Source organism: Ranitomeya imitator, chromosome 3 (assembly GCF_032444005.1).
Source record: "Ranitomeya imitator isolate aRanImi1 chromosome 3, aRanImi1.pri, whole genome shotgun sequence".
NCBI lineage: Eukaryota > Metazoa > Chordata > Amphibia > Anura > Dendrobatidae > Ranitomeya > Ranitomeya imitator.
The window spans coordinates 169,639,642-169,663,929 of NC_091284.1; the positions used below are offsets into that span (position 1 = coordinate 169,639,642).

A 24,288-nucleotide genomic window follows, 5' to 3' on the forward strand; every position below is an offset into this window, starting at 1 on the left:
TGCAGGACCCGGCAGCAGCCCCGCAGCCATTTTGGATCCGGGGCCTGCAGAGAGGAGGTAGGAGACCCTCGGAGCAACGCGATCACATAGTGTTGCTCCAAGGGTCTCAGGGATGCACGCAGGGAGCCCCCTCCCTGCGCGATGCTTCCATATGCCGCCAGAATGCTGCGATCGTGCTTGATCGCAGTGTTCTGGGGGTTAATTTAATGTGCCAGGAGCGGTCCGTGATCACTCCTGGCACATAGTGCCGGATGTCAGCTGTGATAGTCAGCTGACATCCGGCCGTGCTCCCCCCGTGAGCGCTTCCGATCTCATATGACGTACTATCCCGTCGGTGCTCATACGGGCCCACCCCACCTCGACGGGATAGTACGTCTAATGTCAGAAAGGAGTTAAGGTGTGACAGGCAGGTGTCTACATGCTTCTGGTTATAAAATGTACCTAGAGATGACTGTATGGAAAAAAAAAAAATCATAGGTTCACATTCTATAAGATACGAAGGGCGTTCATTAAAGATTTCCCCTGACCCACTTCCTGTAGACTGAGGGCAATGAAACTTGGCACAGTTATTAGTCCTTCTCTACATAGGTGCCATCTACAGACACACACTTATCCCATCTCTTTAAGCAACTGTAAACACCTCACTTGTAGAAGTCGACGGGTTGCTCCAAAAGCCACATTGTGACTTCGGAAATCAGAATCTCCATCTGGAAAATGCTTGCCCTTCAAAAATAACTTCATTGTTGGAAAGAGGTGGAGGTCCGATGGTGCGAGGTCGGGTGAATAAGGGGGAAGGGGTAGAATTTCAAAGCCACAGGAGCATGCTTCCATTTGGGCAACATGAGAGCTGTGAACTGGTGCATTGTCTTGCAGGAGGCGGACATCTTTGGTGAGCATGCCACATCTCTTGGTTTTGATGGCCTCCCACAATTTCCACAGCAGTAAAGCATAGTATGCCCCAGTGATCAGGGTACCTTTTGAAAGGAAATCCATCAATACTACTCCGTGCTGGTCCCAAAACACTGTGAGCATGTCGTATGGGTATAAAGAAAATATGCAAAGGCAGAAAAAATAAAACTTTCAGGATAAAGGCAAGCTGCAATCCAATCTTGATTGCATTATGTAACAACTATTAGTTTGTAGATACAGAATTCTGATCTAAAAGGGCTCAATCACGTGAGACTCCCATCCATTGTTCTAGATTGCGAGTGTCCCAATATAAGGACAGCGTCCATTTCCTGCAATATCTCATTAAGTGACTTTCTTCACCTCTTAAGTGTAACAATTACCTAATAAAGATATTTTCTCACTGATACTATAATAATCTGTGGTTTATATTCATTCTGCTCTTGCTAAAATAGAAATGAACTGTTGGAGCAGAGAGAGCTACAATGGGAAGAAGAGAGCAGCCAATCATGAGTCGGGCGGTGGGTCTCAGACTACCTCCGGCATTGACAAGTGTGACACGTTTAGTCTGGCTGACTCCTAGTCAATTTTTCTCTGCCCACGCTATTTTAATGGGGTCACAAACAATTTTTTGCTTTTAATTGGCTGTGCTGGATTGAAAAAAATCTTTATCATCATGTCTGAATGTGTAATACTTATCAGTAAAGTAACAAACATACTCAACAGTTGTTAAAGAGTAGACAACCCCTTTGAGGAAACGATAATATGGTCAATAAAATTACAGTAAAACACAAGACATGCGACTTTATACATTCTGGATGGTTTATTTGAACAGAAATCTTCACTTCTTACCAGCATTTAGAAGACAGATAAGGAAAAATATTCCTCAATGTTCAGCAGGATAAGTTATAGTCATTTGTACAATTCTTTGAATAACAGACAAAATAAATATATATTATGCCCACTTAAAGGGAATCTGTCAGCAGGTTTCTGCTGTTTAATCTGAGAGCAGCATAATATATATACGAGACCCCAATTTCAGGGATGTATCACTTATTAGGCTGTGTGCTGTAGTTTTAATACAATCAGCGTTTCAACAGCAGATTATCACTGCCTGACTAGGTCTCATGTGCACAGCAGTCAATCGAATCTGTAACCCCGCCCCCTCCCTTGTACACAGGAAGTTGCCAATCGGGTGTGGGCGGGGTTAACCACAGCTCAACAATTTGAGCACTGCCATAAACAAAGAAAACTATCATTCTAACAAAACTGTACCAAGAAGTCCAGTAAGTGTTTCATGGCTAGAATCAGGCTACCATATATTATGCTGCTTTCAGACTACATTGCAAACACCCGCCGCCAGGTTCCTTTTCATGGGAACTTGTCAAAAGCTTTATTGTGAATGGAGTTGCTTCAGATGAATGTGGCAGCTGTAGACCTCTCTGCAACAAAATCTAGAGTGTGATCTTTACCCTTCAGGTCAGCAAATGTAATATAATGCTGGGTAAGGCGGTAATAGACAACCTCACACATCAGTGGCTAGTGCAGCAATCGTCTGCTTCATTCCCCACCCAGGATGTAGATGTCAATCATGCTCATAGGGGACACGGTGAAAAGATACGCGGGAGGATTGATGAACGAGTCAGGAATTGGCCCACCCTCGGGGAATAGCGTCACAAGTTCATATTTCCAGCAAAAGAAAATCTCTATGTGGCCAGGAAGTTCTACATGGGCCTGTCTTACTACAGGGGTAATTGGTTTGGAGACCCCAATGCTCCAGACATTCCTTTTAAAACTATTTTTTTTTGTAATTGGAGGGGATCTTGATATCAAAATAACTGACAGGTCTACGTTTCCTAGAGGAGAGATGTCATCTGTATCAGATCTCAATACCACAGTTTCTTGCATTCACTCGCTGGATCCAATTTCCTTAATCATGGTTTTAGGATGGTTTCATTCCTGCTAGAGTAAGCAAAAAGATTTGCAGGACCCGGTAGCCACCTCCATGGCCGCTAGACCATACCACTGCAAACCTCCTCCTCCCACGTCCTGTGACGTCATTACAGGGGCCTACTAATCAGAAGAGGCGCCAGGGATGGAGGAGGTTCATAGTGCTCTGGTCCCAGCGGCCATAGATGTGGCTACTGGTCCAGGGTCCTGCAGATCGTTTTGCCCAACTCTACTTGTTTTAATATACATTTTACATTATATAAAACCATGGCCATTCTTTTTATAGTGAATAATGGAAAAATGTAGCTTTAGATTTAGGTGAAACCTAGTGCATTTAACTGGGCAACACCAAAGTTTGATAGCTTTTTTTTGCCCGATGTGCTTCTACTTGTTTCACAGGCCATGAGAACAAAGATGGCTTCACAAAACGGACGCAATTAGTGGTAAAATGCACCCTTAGGGCCATCTGTAGCTGGCCTCTTGGAATTATTTAACCACAATGTAACCGGAATCCCATATATCCATGAGAACAGTTGGATATTGGGAGAAAGAAAGCCAAGAGACCTGTGAACATGATCGGAAATAAACGTGGACATATACAACTTCATATTTATATTCACATCAGTAGAATAAAACACTTACAGCCATGTCTAGAGGAATGTGAGGGGCGCGCGCCATCAGGGGTCTTAATATACAGATACTTAGCAGCGGCACAAGATTATACACAAATATAAATCACATTTTCATCACATCAGGATTTCTAAAACTGAACACTAATATGGAAATTACAGTACCATAATCAGTGATGAGCCAACATGAGATCACTAATCAGAGGGGCAGGTAACCATACACATTACAATTTATGATCTATCATATAGCTGTATTTGCCAGGACCAGACAACCTGCTATTACTCCAATATACAAGGGGGTATAAAAGACACTGCATCCAACCATCAGGATGACAGATTGCCATTACTATGGAGGTTTATGGAATGGTGCCATGTTCCCATAGTAGCCCACCAGAGCTTGTGTGACCATCTGTGCCAGTAAGGGGCATTAGCCCAGTATGAGATACTGAGGAATCACTTATTCCTAGAGGAAGTCTGGTCTTTAATGATCATTTGTCTACATAAGAAAAAAACAAACAACACACACACACAAAGGTCAAATTTTGTGGAACGGGAAATAAAAAGTAGCAGGTACATCCTCTGGGGATTTATTTTTACTTCTATCTTTATAGAGGTCACTATAGATGGCACCTAGATTTCCCAACGTCTCCCTTAGTGACAGGATCATTTTTGGAGAAAAAAAAAAAATCTGTTACGTTTAAATAATTTACAGCATCTCAGCATCAGTCCATCCTGATCTTCTGATTGGTCATTCTGTAGATGATACTGTCGTACCCAGGGTCCATGTTCCAGAGGTTGTAGGAGATGGCAATAACTGCCAGAGCCAGGCCAATCATAATCCACAAGATGATGTTGAAGATGACGGCATAGTCAAAATTATAGTCATAGGCCAAGTTGTATGGGTTGGTGGACGTACTCTAAAGAGACACAGAAAAAACAGGTAAAGCGTAGTAATGGCAAACTTCCAGGAGAGGTGGTCTCCAGAGCTTCTAAAACCACCAAGACACATTGCTTCACAAGCCTGCATCTCAGTATTGACCCTGGTAACAGGTCTGACCATTATACGGATTTATCCCCTATACATCTGAACTCTGATCCTATAATAGCACTTACATCGGTTGCAGTTTGCAGGATTGAACGGCTCTTCCTCGTCAGGGGAGTCTCGAATGTTTCCACCGCGACAACTTCCACTATGGCATTTCCCCCATAAATGCTGTACATGTCATCGGCAAACTGTGAAAGATGGAAACAGCGGAGATGTCACATAGATATCTATAGCCACAAGAATCTAGAAGAGGGAACTTTTTAGCTTCCCAGGAAGGCTGTACAGGTAATCAATGGGAAGACAATATTCAATGTGAACAAAAGACAATCTTTCAGCCAGAGATAATTACCAGATTGTGCTTGTAATAAATACAACCTAACGTGTTGCAGACCTGTGGGGGTCTGGGTCCTGACACCCCCTTCAACTGCTCAAAGATGTGCTCAGCAGGCAGAAGCTCTGCGTGTGGAGCAAGTTACAAGCTCAATAGGAAGTCTTCTGCTGACTGAACAATGCACTAGAGAGGCTTTTTAAGAAATCGAAGAGGGTCTCAGGACGTGGACCCCTAGCACGTATTACATGTTTGGTTCTTTATGATTTTAGAACATTCCCTTGAGCCGCATTCTAAGGAGACAGACATCATGATAGGAGCATGCAGAGCTGGAATTTCATAAAAACTAAGAAAGTCTTTAGCCCTCCCACCCTAGATTCTGGAGTTGGCTTTCCTCCACACATGATGAATGTTCCTTGGTCCTGAGTATGGTCATTGGAAGGTTCTGTGCCAGTCCTATATATTAACCACACATGTAAAAATATATATATATATATATATATATATATATATATATATATATATATATATATATATATATATATATATATATATATATATATATATAATCTTCTCAGAGGCATTTTTTCTTCTAAACTAAACAAGCCCAACCAGTATCGTAGCTACCGGGAAGGAAGGGGGGGGGGGGGGGGGGCGGGGTTTCGAGGGTGCTATCACCCCAGGCCCTGTGCTCTGAGGGGGCCCACCCGGAGTTACGCTACTGTAACTGTATTAGCGTGCACAGCTGTGCCAGCAGTGGGCCCCCCCGCCCGTCATCGCAGGGTCAGCTGTATCGGCTGGATGCCGGTACAGCTGAGCGCAGTGATGAGAGAGGGAGCACTGTGCTCCCTCTCCCGTCATCCCCCTGTCAGCGTCTGACATCACCAACGCTAGCAGGGGTCGCGATGACGTCAGTACCCGCCGCCCGCAGTCCGGAGATGTGCGGGCGCTCGGAGCAGTAGAGGAACCAGAAAGAAGAGAGGCGAGTATTTATTATGAGGGCTGCCTTATACTAGAGTCTGCCTATAGGGGGGTTGCCTTATACTACAGAGTCTGCCTATGCGGGGACTGCCTTATACTACAGAGTCTGCCTATGGGGGGGGGGGGGGGGGGTCTGCCTTATGCTACAGAGTCTGCCTATGGGGGGGGGGGGATTCCTTATACTACAGAGTCTGCCTGTTGGGGGGACTCCCTTATACTACAGAGTCTGCTTAAGGAGGGGGGGGGGGGGGGGGGGTTGGGGGCTGCCTTATACTACAGAGTCTGCCTATGGGGGGAGAGGGGGAGATTCCTTATACTACAGAGTCTGCCTATGGGGGAAGGCTGCCTGATATTACAAAGTCTTCCTATGGGGGGAATTCCTTATACTACAGAGTCTGCCTATGGGGGGGGGGGGGGGGTCAGCCTTATACTACAGAGTCTGCCTATGGGGGGGGGTCTGCCTATGGGGAGGGGGATTCCTTATACTACAGAGTCTGCCTGTTGGGGGGACTCCCTTATACGACAGAGTCAGCCTAAGGGGGGGGGGGGGGAGGGGGTTGCCTTATACTACAGAGTCTGCCTATGGGGGGAAGGGGGGGGGGGGATTCCTATACTACAGAGTCTGCTTATTGGGGGAAGGGGGGTTCCTTATACTACAGAGTCTGCCTATGGGGGAAGGCTGCCTTATATTACAGAGTCTTCCTATGGGGGGAATTCCTTATACTACAGAGTCCGCCTATGGGGGGGATTCCTTATGCTATAAAGTCTGCCTATGGGGGGGGGGCTTCCTTATACTACAGAGTCTGCCTATGGGGGGGCTGCTTTATGCTATATATAAGAGCATCATACTGTGTATAGGGGAGCTGTACAGGGGGGAGACTCGGGACATTATTAAATGTAAAGTGGGCACTTATTGCTATAGGGGAACTCAGGTTACTGTGACTATCAAAGGGGCACACAGGGCATTATTACTTTCTAGGGGGCAAAATATGGGCACTGTTTCCTAGGGAACTTGTACCCGGCATTACTATATTATAGAGGGTTGTTTTAGAATTTAGAAGGCACAGAGAACCACACAGTAGGTGCAGTAATAGGGACACATACGACAGCAGCGGCTCAGTTTTGGGGTATCAGAGGCAGTAATAGGGACACATACGGCAGCAGCGGCTCAGTATTGGGGTATCACCAGGATGAGGAGTGTGTGCAGGTTGGGAATAGATGGTGATGGGGCTGGAATACGAGAAGTGAAATGTGTCTTTGTTGTACTCTCTGAAGCAGAGTTTTGGCTGGAAGAATTGTCATGTCGGTCTGGGCCAGATAGAAAAGACGGGAAAAGTGAACGATCCCATCAGAAAGAACGTCAGCAGTAAGTCATTATCTGTAACTGTACTGTGATCTCTTACATGTTCTGTAGGGCTGGTATCTACCACTGACCATATGGCGGTAATATTCATGTTGGTCTTTATATAGAGATTATCTTCAGTAATAGCGCTGTCATCTGTTGAGGTTCTCCTCCACTATTAGGGTGCGTCACCAAGTTGTAATCAAGGTTACCTGGTTAGGGGCCCACTCAGAAGTTTCACCCCCCCTGAACCAAAACCCAAGCTACGCTTCGGAGCCCAACTTTTCTCACCTCTGTCACTACTTGGAGAGATCTTCCATCCCAAGAAATAATCTAGATGCTCGCCTTTGAACTGACTAATTTTTAAATCGTAGAACCCAAAACTGGATCCCCTATCCTATATGTGGCTTTACAATCGATTTATGAAGGATACATTTGGATCACAGGACTTTCTCTCTTTATACATCCAATAATCATCTACGGCTTGACATTGAGTACTGCTGCTCAGATCACTTGTAACCAGAATACCCAAGTTCTTCTCCTGTGCTGTAGTCCCGAGTATACTCCCATTAAAAGAGAATGTGTAATGCCCCCAAATGATATTAACCTGCAGGTTAATAGTGTTTTAATGCTGCCCGGCCACCTTACTGAAAGTGCAGCTACTGGGAGAAAATTAACTTTATTCCTCCCAGAAGCTGCTGGCTTTCAATCAGGGAGACGTGCCCACAGAGTCAGTACACAGCGAGTGGCAGCTGGAAGCACACACCGGTACTTTGACTGACATCTTTGGGTCTTGAGAAAGCAGAAGCTATAAATTTGGTTGCACAGAGTCCAGTGGATCTCTCCATTGGTTCTGAAGATTTTTACCTCAGTAAAAGTATCCAATGAATTGGTGATAAAGGGTTATTCCAGTAGAAACGAGTAAAATAGATAAACAGTCATTGCCTGACGGTTTGCCATGAAAAAACAAACTTGCTGTACTCACTGTCCCCAGGTCCTCCTGTAAATCTCAGCCGCTGATTCCGGTGTCAAGCACTGGCTGCGATTGGGAGTTCTGTCTATACTGGCAGAGCAACTTCGCTCACAGATTGGTTGCCGACATGAAGTCAGTGCCAAACTGCGCGGGAATGAAGAGTGCCTAAAAGTGGACACCCCCTTTAATGTAAAAGGACCTTTTTAATTTTACTCTGCTGGGTCGCTTTGAAGAACAGGATGCATAAAATGGAAAAGTAATCTTACTTTCTGAAGACATTCTGACAGAATTCTGGTGGCATCCTTAAACTTCACAGAGTCCTCCCCATAACGTTTCTTAATCTCTTCTAGTCCAGTAAATTCCAAGGCATAAATATCTGGAACATTGTCTTTAGCAAGGTGCTTATGCCGAGAAAGCTGTTTTGAAACACAAATAAAGTGATTAAACACAAAGATATAATAAATAATAAGCATTTTAAGACGAGATAGGCACGTTCAATAAATACTAGGTTTAGGGTCCCTTCAAAGAAAGGTCGCACCTTGACATGGCTGATGGGCTCACATAAATTGGCCAATTTATGTGCCTAGTATATTCTATTCTATATAGCAGTAATGCAGTTCAAATTTCATGTGTCCAGTCTTTGCATACATTCCTTACAAAGGCTGCTGTGTTCTTGTTTGCATGTACATACATGCTTCTCTGTAAGTATACAGGCTCACGTGTTGCTTAGTTTTTTTTCTGACATTGGATTACAGGATATCAGTGTAGGAGACACTTACCAGATTTGGGATGTCTTGAAGACTTTGCATTTCAGAGAGAAATAGTCTGTCAATCTGAATAAGATAAATTGCGAAAATAAGCACTGAGCATATATGCGAAGAGGTGAAAGTCATCATTTAAATGTCAGATTAAAGTAAACACAAAAAATAAAGAAATGTTTCTGTACACGTAACAGTGCATTGTCTATGGATCCAAGGTTTTAGTTACAGTGCAAAGTTCTGTTGATGCTGAACCATAACTGCATTGCAGGTTATATGACAGAGAATGAAGTTTTTCCAATCCCGGTTGTTGATGCCAATGATCAAAAACATGAGGGAGTGTCCTGGCAAAACTAGTGTGGCATCAACCTATAGCTTTGTAAGGCCACATTCACACATTCAGTATTTGGTCAGTATTTTACCTCAGTATTTATAAGCCAAAACCAGGAGTGGCACAATCAGAGGAAATGTATAATAGAAACGCGTCAGCACTTCTGTATTTATCACCCACTACTGGTTTTGGCTTACAAATACTGAGGTAAAATACTGACCAAATACTGATCATGTGACCATGGCCCAATATGCAACACACTGCACCATACATACTTAGCGTGGAATAGCTTTTATACCCCTCTCTCATATTCCAGCTATTTTCATGCGGTTTTAATCCCTTACCGACATCCACTGTACAAATACAGTGCAAGTGGGTGTATGAAGCGGGTTCGCCCCATACCCGGCAGGTAATGGCTGCGACACACAGCCATGACCTGCCTCTAACAGCCACAGGTGGAGAGGAGCATTAAACTGTTAACTGCAGTTATTAACAGCGGCATCAACAGCGCACCAGCATGGGGACACGTCATTCTATGGATCCATCAGTGCTCCTGTGTCACGATCGGGATCTGTCGGAGACCTCTGTGCCCGTCATTGCCAAGTCCCCTTGAAACCTAGTCTGTTTCTCAGCTTCAAAGGAAACAATGATTTTCACTATATGCAGTACAAGTGATCAGACCAGTGCAGGTTTAAGTCCCATAAAGGGACTAAAATACAGGAAAAATAATATAAAAAAAAGTTAAATAAAAAAAACAAAAAGTATAAATTACCCCACTTATCTCCCCATTGAAAATATAAATAATTAGAAAATAAAAAAAAATAAAAAAATAAAAAATACACAACTGCTATTGCTGCACCCTCACGCAGCTCTATCACCTGGAAGATAGAAATGTTACAGGTCTTTGAAAGAGGTCAAAAAAAATAAAAAAACCTAAATTTTTATATTTTGTTTCAAATTTCCAATTTTTTTCCACCACCTAAATAATAAAAAACAAACTGGACAAATCACTGTACACTGTAATTGTACTGACAATTAAATTCATATTGCCAGGTCATGTATGGGGTAAATACATTTCCAAAAAAACAATGTCAGAATTTCTCCCCCCTCCCCCCCCTCCCCCTCCCTTGGTTGGAATTTCCTTCTTCCGTTTTCCACTATATGATGTGGTAAAGTGAATGGTGTCATTCAAAATTACACATCATTCTACAAAAAAAAAAGCCCCAAGTGTCTACGTGCAGACTTTTTTTTTTTTTTTTTTAAAGGTATGGCTCTAGGAAGAAAAACTAAAAAAAAATAAAAAATTAGTCATGTCTGGAAGAGGTTAAAAAGGAACTGGATGAAGTCCTTGAAAAAATAAGGATGTGGAGGAAAAAAAAAAAAAAAGAAAAAACCTCAAGGTTTTCTGTGGTCACAGGTTGGGTAAATCACTACAGATCCGGCATGTTCTGTGGCCCCCCCCCCCCGCTGGGGCTGTACCTATAGCGGACATACGTGCCTAGTCAATAAACCTAAAGTAGTAAACATTCGTGTTCAGGGCATGAACTTACCTCATCATTCTTGTATAATGATCCTAGAGACAGAGAGGCCAGAATGGAGTTCTCCTGCTCCAAGCGGCTTCTCAGCTGTCGTAAGGTGACGGCAAGGTCTTCAAACACACTGTTGGCCTTTCCAACCATGTACACCCTCTGGTGAAAAAAAAAGTGGTCATGTGAATACACAGCCAGATCCTTCCAGGAACAGCAGCCTACATAGGGAAATATGCTGAGGGTCATTTACAGTACGAGTGGTCACACTAAATAATGATTTAATTTAGATTTTTAATTTTTGTCATTTACTTTGCATTTTGGTAACTAATAATAATAAATGATTAACACTTTGAGATTCGTATTACTTCGCAGAATTAGGAAGAAGGAGGTACGAAACAATTAAAACTAATAATGGCACTATACAAGCGAATAAAATAAAGGCTCAATTGTTTTGTTGTTGTTTTTTTTTAAGCGGAAAAATAGAAAAGCGAAACGTGATTAGTGCTGAGCGAGCGTGCTCAGATAAGGCGTTATCCTCGCACACTTGTGGGTTAATAGAACATCTTCGATGTTCTCAAATACTATATTCGAGTCGCCATGGCTGCATGTCTTGTGGCATAACACACAGGCAATCACTGCATGTTTGGCGGCTGTCGAATAGCCGCGGCGACTAGAACATAGACCATCTTCGACGTGCTTGAAAGCTAAACAAGAGCATGCCAAGATAACACCTTAACCGAGCACGCTCGCTCATCACAGGTGGTGATGCATGTCAGAACGGCCCAGCGACCTACAGCACCCCAGCTGTTGCGACACCACAACTCTGAGCATGCCCCAACAATCGCAGCGTGTCAGTGGATGCGGAGAGCTGGAGTGCCGAAGGTCGCTAAGCCATGAAGGAGAAACCAGATTCTCTCTCCAAATGTTGAGAAATAAAGACTGGACCCATTGGATTTCCACATGCCCAATCATTTTCGCTCAGAAGACAGGCCTCCACCAGAGGAGTCTTACATCGCTCACTCACTGGCGAACATAAGCACGCTGAGCAATGCCGAGCGGACATGTTTATGTGGTGATAAGAAATTAGCTGCAGGCTTTTATTGTGGGTTTCTTTACATGCAGATACTGACTTCTGCTTAGCAGCACCAGCACCTTACACAGAGGAGATCGGACGCCGGGTCAGATTACAGGGAATCTGTCACCAGTTTTTTGTTACTCCTTCTGAGAGCAGCATGACGTAGGGTCAGAGACCAGTGATGTATACTTACTGGGCGGCTTCCTGTAGTTTTGATAAAATCGCTGTTGCATTTACTGCAGATCTATCCGTTCTCTGAATGCGGTGTTCTGCGTGACCCCTGTCTACACCACTAATTGGCTTCTTGCTGTGTACACTGTGTATAGGCAGAAAGCTACCAGTTAGTGGTGGGGGAAGGGTTATGTAGAGATGATGCATAATGAGGACCACAAAGCAACAGGTTTTCTAGTTCCATAGTGATAATTTCCTGCTGATAAAAATAGTTTTATGAAATCTAAAACACCAGCCCAGTAAGTGACAAATGGCTGGAATCAGTATCTCTGCCCTTACATAATGCTGTTCCCAGATTAGCAGCCAAAAACCTGGTGACAGATTTTCTTTAACATGTTGGCTATCCATAGACAGATGATAGACAGTGATAAAGTCACTGGTAAATTGCTGGAGGGGAGATGTGCTTCACTGTGCTTAATGGCGTCAGTCACATAAAACCCAGAGATTTTCCTCCAGCACACTAAAGGTACCTTCACACTGAACAACATTACAACGATAACAATAGCGATCCGTGACAGCATCCTGGATAGCGATATTTTTGTGTTTGACACGCAGCAGCGATCTGGATCCTGCTGTGACATCGCTGGTCGGAGCTAGAAGGCCAGAACTTTATTTCGCCGCTGGATCACCCACTGACATCGCTGAATCGGCGTGTGTGACGCCGATCCAGCGATGTGTTCACTTGTAACCAGGGTAAACAACGGGTTACTAAGCGCAGAGCCGCGCTTAGTAACCCGATGTTTACCCTGGTTACCAGTGTAAATGTAAAAAAAAAAAAAAAAAAACACATACTCACATTCCGGTGCCTGTCACGTCCCCGGCGTCCGCTTCCCTGCACTCCTCCTGCATCCTGTGTAAGCGCCGGCCGCAAAGCAGAGCGGTGACGTCACCGCTGTGCTCTGCTTTACGGCCGGCGCTGACACAGGATGCAGGAGGAGTGCAGGGAAGCGGACGCCGGGGACGTGACAGGCACCGGAATGTGAGTATGTGTTTTGTTTTTTTACATTTACAATGGTAACCAGGGTAAACATTGGGTTTATGCTGCCTATAATTAACCAAAGGAAATTCTTAACCCCTTTCTGACCTCGGACGGGATAGTACGTCCGAGGTCCGATCCCCTTGCTTTGATGTGGGCTCCTGCGGTGAGCCCACATCAAAGCCGCAACATGTCAGCTGTTTTGAACAGCTGACATGTGTGCGCAATAGCGGCGAGTGGAATCGTGATCCACCCGCCGCTATTAACTAGTTAAATGCAGCTGTGAAACGCTGACATCTGCATTTAACTACCGCTTCAGGCCACACGGCCGGAAATACGCTCATCGCCAACCCAGTCACATGATCGGGGGTCAGCAATGCGTCAGGATAATAACCATAGGAGTCCTTGAGACATTTATGGTTACCGATGCTGGCTTGCTGTGAGCGCCACCCTGTGGTCGGCGCTCATAGCAAGCCTGTAATTGAGGCTACTTTCACACCAGCGTTGTTTGGCGTATGTCGCAATGCGTCGTTTTGGGGAAAAAAAGCATCCTGCAAATGTGCCCGCAGGATGCGTTTTTTCTCCATAGACTTGCATTAGCGATGCATTGCGACGTATGGCCACACGTCGCATCCGTCGTGCGACGGATGCGTCGTGTTTTGGCGGACCCTCATGTAACTTTTTTTGTGAGTCGAGTCTGCCATTTTCGACTGCGCATGCGCGTCCGAAACTCTGCCCCCTCCTCCCCGGACATTACAATGGGGCAGCGGATGCGTTGAAAAACTGCATCCGCTGCCCCGGTTGTTCATTTCTTTCACAACGTGCGTCGGGCCGACGCATGGCGATGGCCCCGTATCAACGCTAGTGTGAAAGTAGCCTAAGCTACATAGGAGCGATCTGATAATCGCCGATCAGGCTATGCCAGCTTCTAGCCACCCATGGAGGCTATTGAAGCATGGCAAAAGTAAAAAAATAAAAAATGTTTAAAAAAATATTAAATAAAAAAAAAAAATATATATATATAAAAGTTTAAATCACTCCCCTTTCGCCCCATTCAAAATAAAACAAAAATAAAATCAAATATATACATATTTGGTATCGCCGCGTTCAGAATCGCCCAATCAATAAAAAAAAAGGATTAACCTGATCGCTAAACGGCGTAGCGAGAAAAAAAAATTGAAACGCCAAAATTACGTTTTTTTGGTCACCACGACAGTGCATTAAAATGTAATACCGGGCGATCAAAAGAACGTATCTGCACCAACATGGTATCACTAAAAACGTCAGCTCAGCACGCAAAAAATAAGCCCTCACCCAACCCCAGATCACAAAAAGTGGAGACGCTACGGGTATCGGAAAATGGTGCAATTTGTTTTAGCAAGGTTTTTTTTTCACCACTTAGATAAAAATAACCTAGACATGTTTGGTGTCTATGAACTCGTAATGACCTAGAGAATCATAATGGCAGGTCAGTTTTAGCATTTAGTGAAGCTATCAAAAAAGCAAAACAAAAAACACGCATGGGATTGCACTTTTTTTTGGCAATTTCACTGCACTTGGAATTTTTTCCCCTTTTTCTAGTACACGACATGGTAAAACCAATGACGTCGTTCAAAAGTACAACCCGTCCTGCAAAATATAAGCCCTCACATGGCCATATTGACGGAAAAAAAAAAAAAAAAAAAAAAGTTATGGATCTGGGAAGGAGGGGAGCGAAAAACGAACACGGAAAAACGGAAAATCCCATGGTCATGAAGGGGTTAAAAAGACAGTGTTCCAGTGTCTACCTCTGTGTACCGTTGAGAGAGCTGATCTACCACAACAAATATACACTTACTTCTTCTATGGGGGCCAGCTGTAGAACCAGGGGCATCTCCTCAGAGAACATGGAATGGATGGAGTTCACAACGCTGTCAACACTGTAGGGAACAGCCTAGGGGGGGAAATGGCAATTATGTAAGAGGCGGGAGCTGAACCTGCAAATGAAAAAGCATTTCACCCTAAAATAGAAAAATTCTCAGTAATGCAACGTCAAGCTCTTTGTCTTAAATGGACAGAAATAAGGAACATGACAGGCGTCACCTTCTTTACCCTGGTGTTTCCTCATATACTGTGATATGGTCATCCAATAATCGATTGTATTCTGCGAATGTTATTACAGGACACTAGATTTCTTATTAGATGGTTGTACATGCACTTCTGTTCTAAAGGATAAAATAGGTCTACCCAACCCCATGACTGCGCCCATTACCAGGTCATGTAGGCTGCAGGCATTAAATCCTCCTCACTATCCAAAATTCTTCATTACAATAATTGGTAGATGAACAATGAACACGATCTCATGTCTCAGAGAAAGATGGAAAATTGCTTGATGGGGAAGACCGAGGTCTCGCTGCCATCATGAGAAGTATGTGGCCGCCTCTCTAAATGCACAGAAATACTCACATTCTCTACTGGGTAAGAAATCTCATTGTTTGATAGAGGAAGCTTGTCCACACCGGTCACAGTTACCAAAACCGTGGCACGTGGTCGCTGAAATATGTTGCCAACGCCAAGCCCTGGCCACGACAAATCCTGAAAGACAAGAAAACCGTATGTAGTCCTTCACACACAAGCGTTCTCCTCACAATGCATGGACACATACACAGCCATGACAGAAAGGGAACAAACACAAAAACTGTGCGATAATATAAATTCAGGGGGTGTATAGCTCCACAGACCCACCTCTTCTACAGAAAAGCCCATGGACAAGGCAATCACATCGGGAATCCGCTCTAAAGGAACCGGCCAGTTTCCTGGGGTGAAGATCTGGTTTTGGGGGGACTTCAAGACACTAAAGTCAGCAACTGCAACTGGAAGATACAAAGAACATTCTTACAGTATAGTAATCATACATTACATCATTGTGAGAAAGAATTAGAGCGGGAACACGGGTGAGCGACACGGCCAGAGGACGGAGCGGCCACAGGTCTCCTGCCCGAGACTCATATATGCCTGTGAGGAGTTCGCGCCATGGGACTTGTGGCTGCTCCATAAGACTAAGGACTAGCAGGTGAAACCGGCCTATTCGTATAAGTAGTCCTCTGCTTTCCCCATCACAAAACCTTAAAGGGGGCGTCTATTTGTGCTTAAATACCTGCCATACAATACCATTGCTGATCGCAGCTTCCCTGACAATACCAGCTGATTAAGGCTATGTTCACACGTGGCATCTATTTTCTATAAGCAGAACTTGCTCACTTGGCAGTAAAGGTGCTGTGTTTTTACCGCGTTCTTTGAGTCCAGATAATATGTCAGCTTTGTCTACATTACAGGTTTAAAGTAGTTTTATTCACCAAAAACATTTTCTACAGATAAAAAAAAAATGCTGCAAAAATACTGAAAGAATTGACATGCTGCAGAATGCAAAAACACGGGGGAAAAAAACCCCACAAGCGCTTGTATGAGCTTTCTGAAATCTCATAGCTTTTGTTTTTCTGGTATTGTAAAAAGCAACTGTTAATTTGTATATAAAAAAAAATACCTTAAAAACCCTGCATGTGAACACGGCCCTAGCATGGTTCGCCGGGCAGTGGAAGAAATGACTGAAAATGATCATAAAGTGAGTCCCGAAGCCGCTCACACACACAATCGCCAGCAGTCTCTCCCGAATCCTCCATATACAGGAACACTGGGTTCATCGGAACGTTCCCGTGTTCTCCCCAAGAAAGGTGCTCATATCCCAGAGAGCAAAACGAGCGGCTGCAAGAAATCAAACTTGCCAGACTCTTCTTAGGTGTCGGGGAAGAGTTGTAGGAAAGTTGGGTTGACGTTAGTCTGATGTGAATGGGGGCCTTCAGGATACATAGGGCACGCAGGTTATTACCACAGAAGTCCCTATCCCTCTATGGGAGCAATGGTGTTATTTGTGAACCCGCACCGTCCACTTCTGTAGGAGCAGTGGTGTAATGTGTGCCCCAGCTGCGTCCATTTCTGTGGGAGCAGTGGTGTAATATGTGACCCGCTCCACCTACTTCTATGGAAGCAATGTGTGTGACCCTCGCTCCATCCACTTCTATGGGAGCGGCAGCGTAATATGTGACCCCACTCCGCCCACTTCTATGCGAGTGGTGGTGTAATGTGTGACCCTCGCTCCGTCGACTTCTATGCAAGTGGTGGTGTAATGCGTGACCCTCGCTCTGTCCACTTCTATGGGAGCAGCAGCGTAATATGTGACCCCACTCGGTCCTCTACTATGCAAGTGGTGGTGTAATGTGTGACCCCGCTCCGTCCAATTCTATGAGAGCAGTGGTGTAATGTGTGACCCCCCCACTCCATCCACTTCTATGGGAGCAGTAATATAGTGGACAGAGCAGGCTCACACATTAAATCACTGGTCCCATAGAAGTGGATGGAGCAGTGTCACAGCTTACATACATTAGACACCGCGTACCTAATCCCATCCTGTGTGATACACTCCGCTGAGCTCAGCATCCCACCCGCACACATAGCAGCTCACAGAGCACTGTATACGCGGATAATAGGGCTCCGGCCTTTGTTCCTCTAGACAGAGTGTCGGGGCACAGAGGTGGTTTAGGACATTCATTCTAGTAAACCCTGGCCGGACCCCACCTGAGGCGGTCCATCTGTTTACTGTACACTCCTGCAGACCGGCTCTCCCCTACCGCTGCCACAATCACACTGCTGACAGTAAACACAGAGATTTACAGACAACACTGACATTCACCATCTGCAAAGTCCTGGGAGAAACCAGTGCCTCTTATTCCTCCTAGCACACCGTGCCACCGTCCATCACAAATGTCACCTCTGCATGAAGAGCGAGCCCCTAATCTATTGTACAGGCGTCACCCCACTAATAGTCTGATTCCTGCAGGGTTAGGGGCCATGAGTGCGTGTTACCAATCCTCAATATGATCCCGGAAATAACAGAATTCCCCATAGTTCTACAAACATACATACATTTGTGGGAAGGACTGTGCCCAAGACACATAACCCCCCCAACAGAGCCCTGTCTATGTGGTGGGCTAAACCGCCAATCTCCACTGATGACTTCTGAATTCCCCCTTAGAGAAAGTTCACACGAGGTGGATTAGCTGCAGATTTTCCAAATGGATTAGTGGATGATAAATCAGCAGCACACAGCGCAGCGCACCGGGCCCCAGCGCAGCGCACCAGGCCCCAGCCACACACAGCGCACCGGGCCCCAGCCACACACAGCGCACCGGGCCCCAGCCACACACAGCGCACCGGGCCCCAGCCACACACAGCGCACCGGGCCCCAGCCACACACAGCGCACCGGGCCCCAGCCACACACAGCGCACCGGGCCCCGGCCACACACAGCGCACCGGGCCCCGGCCACACACAGCGCACCGGGCCCCAGCCACACACAGCGCACCGGGCCCCAGCCACACACAGCGCACCGGGCCCCAGCCACACACAGCGCACCGGGCCCCAGCCACACACAGCGCACCGGGCCCCAGCCACACACAGCGCACCGGGCCCCAGCCACACACAGCGCACCGGGCCCCAGCCACACACAGCGCACCGGGCCCCAGCCACACACAGCGCACCGGGCCCCAGCCACACACAGCGCACCGGGCCCCAGCCACACACAGCGCACCGGGCCCCAGCCACACACAGCGCACCGGGCCCCAGCCACACACAGCGCACCGGGCCTACCTTAGGACAGTCACCAAATCTCATCCACAGGAAGAATAACGGCAGTGGAAAGTGATCGCAGCTGCAGATTGTAATTCCACGGCATGTAGGCTGCAGATGTTTGGCCACTCATTAGGGTGAAATCGTACGTGTGAACATGCCCTAATAAATGCCTGGCATGCCTGTGTATTACATGCAGAATGCTTCGTATCTGCGGGGCGCGGTACACACTGTGCACTCCTGTATATGTTGGGCGCTTCTCCTGGCTTATGCTAGAACGTCCCGACCAGATAGAGGGTCAAAACTGTGTTTTTTCAGCCTCTGCCTAGGAGATGAACGTCTCCATACTGTTCATCATATAGGGACCCACAGCAAACTGAGATTTCCTGTATAGAGGGAGACTGTGACGAAACGCTTATATGTCATGTGCAATGCATTACAGTGGCTCGTTATGGTGGACGGATCCTACGGCGTCCATCCTGACTGTTCACACAGACATCTCCTGGGTCTACGCGTCCAACTGTGTGCACAAACATAGCATGGACGCGTAGCCCCCCTTAGTGACGGAGCCACATTTTTTAAATCTGACCAGTGTCACTTTATGTTATAATAACTCTGCAACCCTTCAACAAATCCCAGTGATTTTGAGACTGTTTTTTCATGACAGATTATACTTTATGATAATGGTAAATTTAGGTCAATGTTTTGTGTTTATTTATAAAAAAATATGAGAAAAACATTAAAAAATTAGCAATTTTCTAAATTTGAATGATTATTCCTTTAACCCAGATGGTCATACCAAAGCAAAACATTAATAAATAACATTTCCCACATGTCGGCTTTACATCAGGACCATTTGTAAAATGTTATTTTATTTTGTTAGCATTTTAGGAGGTTTAAAAATGTAGCAGCAATTTTTCATTTTTTATTTTTTCAAGGAAATTTACAATTTTTTTATTTTTTTTTTTTAAGGGACTTATTCATGTTTGAAGTGACTTTAGGGGTCTGATATATTGGGAAACCCCCAAACGTGATACCATTTTAAAAACAGCACCCCCTGACATATTGAAAACTGCAGTCAGGTAGTTTATTAACCTTTCAGGTGCTTTACAGGTAGTAATGCAAAGTGGCATGACAGAAATGACAATGTGCATTTTTAACACCTAAATGCCGCTAACTTCTGAAAAGATTACTACAGCCGTCAGACTCTTAAGGTACCTTCACACTAAACGACGCTGCAGCGATACCGACAACGATCCGGATCGCTGCAGCGTCGCTGTTTGGTCGCTGGAGAGCTGTCACACAGACCGCTCTCCAGCGACCAACGATGCTGGTAACCAGGGTAAACATCGGGTTACTAAGCGCAGGGCCGCGCTTAGTAACCCGATGTTTACCCTGGTTACCATCCTAAAAGTAAAAAAAACAAACACTACATACTTACCTTCGCTGTCTGTCCCCGGCGCTGTGCTTCTCTGTACTAGCTGTGAGCACAGCGGCCGGAAAGCAGAGCGGTGACGTCACCGCTCTGCTTTCCGGCCGCTGTGCTCACAGTGAGTGCAGGAAAGCAGAGCGCCGAGGGACAGACAGCGGAAGGTAAGTATGAAGTGTTTGTTTTTTTTACTTTTAGGATGGTAACCAGGGTAAACATCGGGTTACTAAGCGCAGCCCTGCGCTTAGTAACCCGATGTTTACCCTGGTTACCAGCGAAGACATCGCTGAATCGGTGTCACACACGCCGATTCAGCGATGTCAGCGGGAGAGCCAGCGACCAAATAAAGTTCTGGCCTTCTAGCCCCGACCAACGACATCACAGCAGGATCCTGATCGCTGCTGCGTGTCAAACTGAACGATATCGCTAGCCAGGACGCTGCAACGTCACGGATCGCTATCGTTGTGAAGTTGTTTAGTGTGAAGGTACCTTAAGGCCGCTATTTGGTCGTGAATTGCCATGGCAAACATCCGGACCACAAAATCATGATCTGAGGGCACCAATTTGGATAAAGAGGAAGCCCTCACACTTGTTAACCATTTATAATGATGTCACTATTGACAGCAGCATCTAAGGGGTTAAACAGATTTGGATGGGGCAAACAGTGATTGTGGCTGATACAGAAAGTTGTCAGCTATAGTGTACAGCCGACAGCTGCTGGATTGTCACCTGTATGGGGAGGCTATTCTCTTATATCTCAGGTCAGTTAAAAAACGTATTGGCTGTCATTAAGGGGTTAAAGAGAGGTTTCCCAGCCCGCAGGTGGTGCCGCTGGTCTGCAGAACGTGGCCGTCAGAGGGCACAGAGCGCTGCTATTCCCACAACCAGTCACAAGCTGCTGGTAATTGTAGCTCGCCTTATTTTCCAGGACAAAAATGATTCTTTGTTCCTTTCATTACTGAACACTTCTACTGACAGTAACATCTGAAGGGCTGTGATTTCCAGGCTTTCTCCACTGCGCTTATATTGACGACCTGTACCAAGGATAGGGGATCAATACCAGGTCAGTGGAGTCATATACCCGATGCTGCCTCCCCTCTGATCAGCTTGCTGCAGGCGGTGGCTGAACTGTACAGCTCCACCAAAAGCGTAATGTCCACGACCAGGTAGTGCACATGCGCCCCTAATAGCGTAATGTCCAACCAGGTGGTACACATGCGCCCCTATCAGCATAGTATCCGCGACCAGGTAGTGCACATATGCCCCCATTAGCGTAGTGTCCGCGACCAGGTGGTACACATGCGCCCCCTTTAGCGTAGTGTCCGTCACCAGGTGGTACACATGCGCCCCTATTAGCGTAGTATCCGCGACCAGGTAGTGCACATACGCCCCTATTAGCGTAGTGTCCAACCAGGTGGTACACATGCGCCCCCTTTAGCGTAATGTCCGCGACCAGGTGGTACACATGTGCCCCCTTTAGCGTAATGTCCGCGACCAGGTGGTACACATGCGCCCCTTTAGCGTAATGTCCACGACCAGGTGGTACACATGCGCCCCCTTTAGCGTAGTGTCCGCAACCAGGTGGTACACATGAGCCCCTATTAGTGTAGTGTCTGTGATCAGGTGGTACACATGTGCCCCCTTTAGCGTAGTGTCCGCGACCAGGTGGTACACATGCACCCCCTATAGCGTAGTGTCCATGGCCAGGTGGTACACATGCGCCCCCATTAGTGTAGTGTATGTGACCAGGTGGTGCACATGCGCCCCCATCAGCGTAGTGTCCGTGACCAGGTGGTGCACATGCACCCCTATTAGTGTAGTGTCCATGACCAGGTGGTGCACATGCGCCCCTATTAGCGTAGTGTCCATGACCAGGTGGTACACATGCGCCCCTATTAGTGTAGTGTCCATGACCAGGTGATACACATGCGCCCCCATTAGCGTAGTGTATGTGACCAGGTGGTGCACATGCGCCCCCTTTAGCGTAGTGTGCATGACCAGGTGGTACACATGCGCCCCCATTAGCGTAGTGTCCGCGACCAGGTGGTGCACATGCGCCCCCTTTAGCGTAATGTCCGCGACCAGGTGGTACACATGCGCCCCCTTTAGCGTAATGTCCGCGACCAGGTGGTACACATGCGCCCCTTTAGCGTAATGTCCACGACCAGGTGGTACACATGCGCCCCCTTTAGCGTAGTGTCCGCAACCAGGTGGTACACATGAGCCCCTATTAGTGTAGTGTCTGTGATCAGGTGGTACACATGTGCCCCCTTTAGCGTAGTGTCCGCGACCAGGTGGTACACATGCACCCCCTATAGCGTAGTGTCCATGGCCAGGTGGTACACATGCGCCCCCATTAGCGTAGTGTATGTGACCAGGTGGTGCACATGCGCCCCCATTAGCGTAGTGTATGTGACCAGGTGGTACACATGCACCCCTATTAGTGTAGTGTCCATGACCAGGTGGTACACATGCGCCCCTATTAGTGTAGTGTCCATGACCAGGTGGTACACATGCGCCCCCATTAGTGTAGTGTATGTGACCAGGTGGTGCACATGCGCCCCCATTAGCGTAGTGTCCGTGACCAGGTGGTGCACATGCACCCCTATTAGCGTAGTGTCCATGACCAGGTGGTGCACATGCGCCCCTATTAGCGTAGTGTCCATGACCAGGTGGTGCACATGCACCCCTATTAGCGTAGTGTCCATGACCAGGTGGTACACATGCGCCCCTATTAGTGTAGTGTCCATGACCAGGTGATACACATGCGCCCCCATTAGCGTAGTGTATGTGACCAGGTGGTGCACATGCGCCCCCTTTAGCGTAGTGTGCATGACCAGGTGGTACACATGCGCCCCCATTAGCGTAGTGTCCGCGACCAGGTGGTGCACATGCGCCCCTTTAGCGTAGTGTCCGCGACCAGGTGGTGCACATGCGCCCCTACTATAATGGATGGGAGTGGATCTGCAGCATCCGGCCACTACATCTATATGGAGGAGCACAGTGCCGCTCCATTCAATGGTTTACGTCCAGCCGACACCAGACTCCTACTGTATGTCTGACAGTGATTACATATCCTGTCGATAAATCTTCAGTGTATCCTCCCAGACATTATTGTGCGAAGATTCGGTGAATTAGGGCGTTAGTATACTACTGGAAATATTGGCAAATCCTCCTGCCAGAGAATGAGGAACTTAGCGGGGGCCGGGCCCACCACGGGGATGCAGATGAATGACACTATCATCATGTGACGGCCAGGGCCGCGCAGTATCGTCAGACCACCACTGACTCCCCGCTGCCGTACGGAAGGGGTCTCACACTAAACACAAATGTACATGGAGCTTTGGACGATCAGAGAACTCCTAGATTTACCTGTGAGGAGCGAGGACCCCCAGGGACAGTCCGTACATCACAGAACAGGACCCCAGAAGGGGATCTGTGTACAGACCAGCATTAACCCCGTACGTGGCCAGCATATAGTCACAGGCCACACTAAGCCCCCATAAGTCTCTAACAGAAGGTGGTCTCTGGCCAGGACCAGGGTGATATTTGCCATCTGCAGGTATTTCATACAGAATTGGGCGGGTTTACACTTTGGGGGCACAATGCAGCTGAGACCAGAGTATGGGGGAAGTTACCCCCTAAACCACAGAGGAATAACACTCTGAGAACACCCTGCAATGGGAAAACAAGGCACTACAGGGCGGCCAAGAAGGGGTTAAACCAGGCAGCTTTATGTCCTGGTCACATGACCTGCCCTTGTGATGAAGTGAATGGACAATCGGGCAGGATTAACCCATTCCTGGAGGCCATGACACTTCCCCTTCCACGATCGTACCCTCTCAGTAGAGATCACCATACATAGTCCCACCATACAACGATCGGGAGACTGTAACAGCCATCACATCCACAGCGCACCCACCACACAAGATGGGGCCCCAGTCAGCTGACCCAGGAGGAGAAAGCCATCATTACCTGCCAGGAGCGCAGCGAGGAAGGCGAGCGCTGCTGGAGGAGCCATAGTCACAGACGACCACTACCGGTTACCACAGAGCGATCCTGCAGAGCCGCATCCCACACTGAGCCCAGCACAGCAGGACGGAGGACGTCTTCCTGGTGCGAGGCTGACCGACCACACTTCAGCC

General features: G+C 46.8%; 1 protein-coding gene across 1 annotated transcript; it reads right to left on the reverse strand.

Moving 5' to 3' along the window:
* Nucleotides 1–1,710: 1,710 nt before the first annotated feature.
* ATP6AP2 (ATPase H+ transporting accessory protein 2) lies at nt 1,711–24,288 on the reverse strand. The gene is made up of 9 exons (XM_069761602.1): nt 24,119–24,288; nt 15,779–15,906; nt 15,500–15,628; nt 14,892–14,987; nt 10,794–10,931; nt 8,934–8,987; nt 8,421–8,570; nt 4,599–4,718; nt 1,711–4,402 (listed from the first exon to the last, which is right to left on the reverse strand). Exons 1-9 carry the CDS (start codon nt 24,162–24,164, stop codon nt 4,208–4,210), a joined length of 1,056 nt encoding a protein of 351 aa, XP_069617703.1. The 5' UTR covers nt 24,165–24,288; the 3' UTR covers nt 1,711–4,207.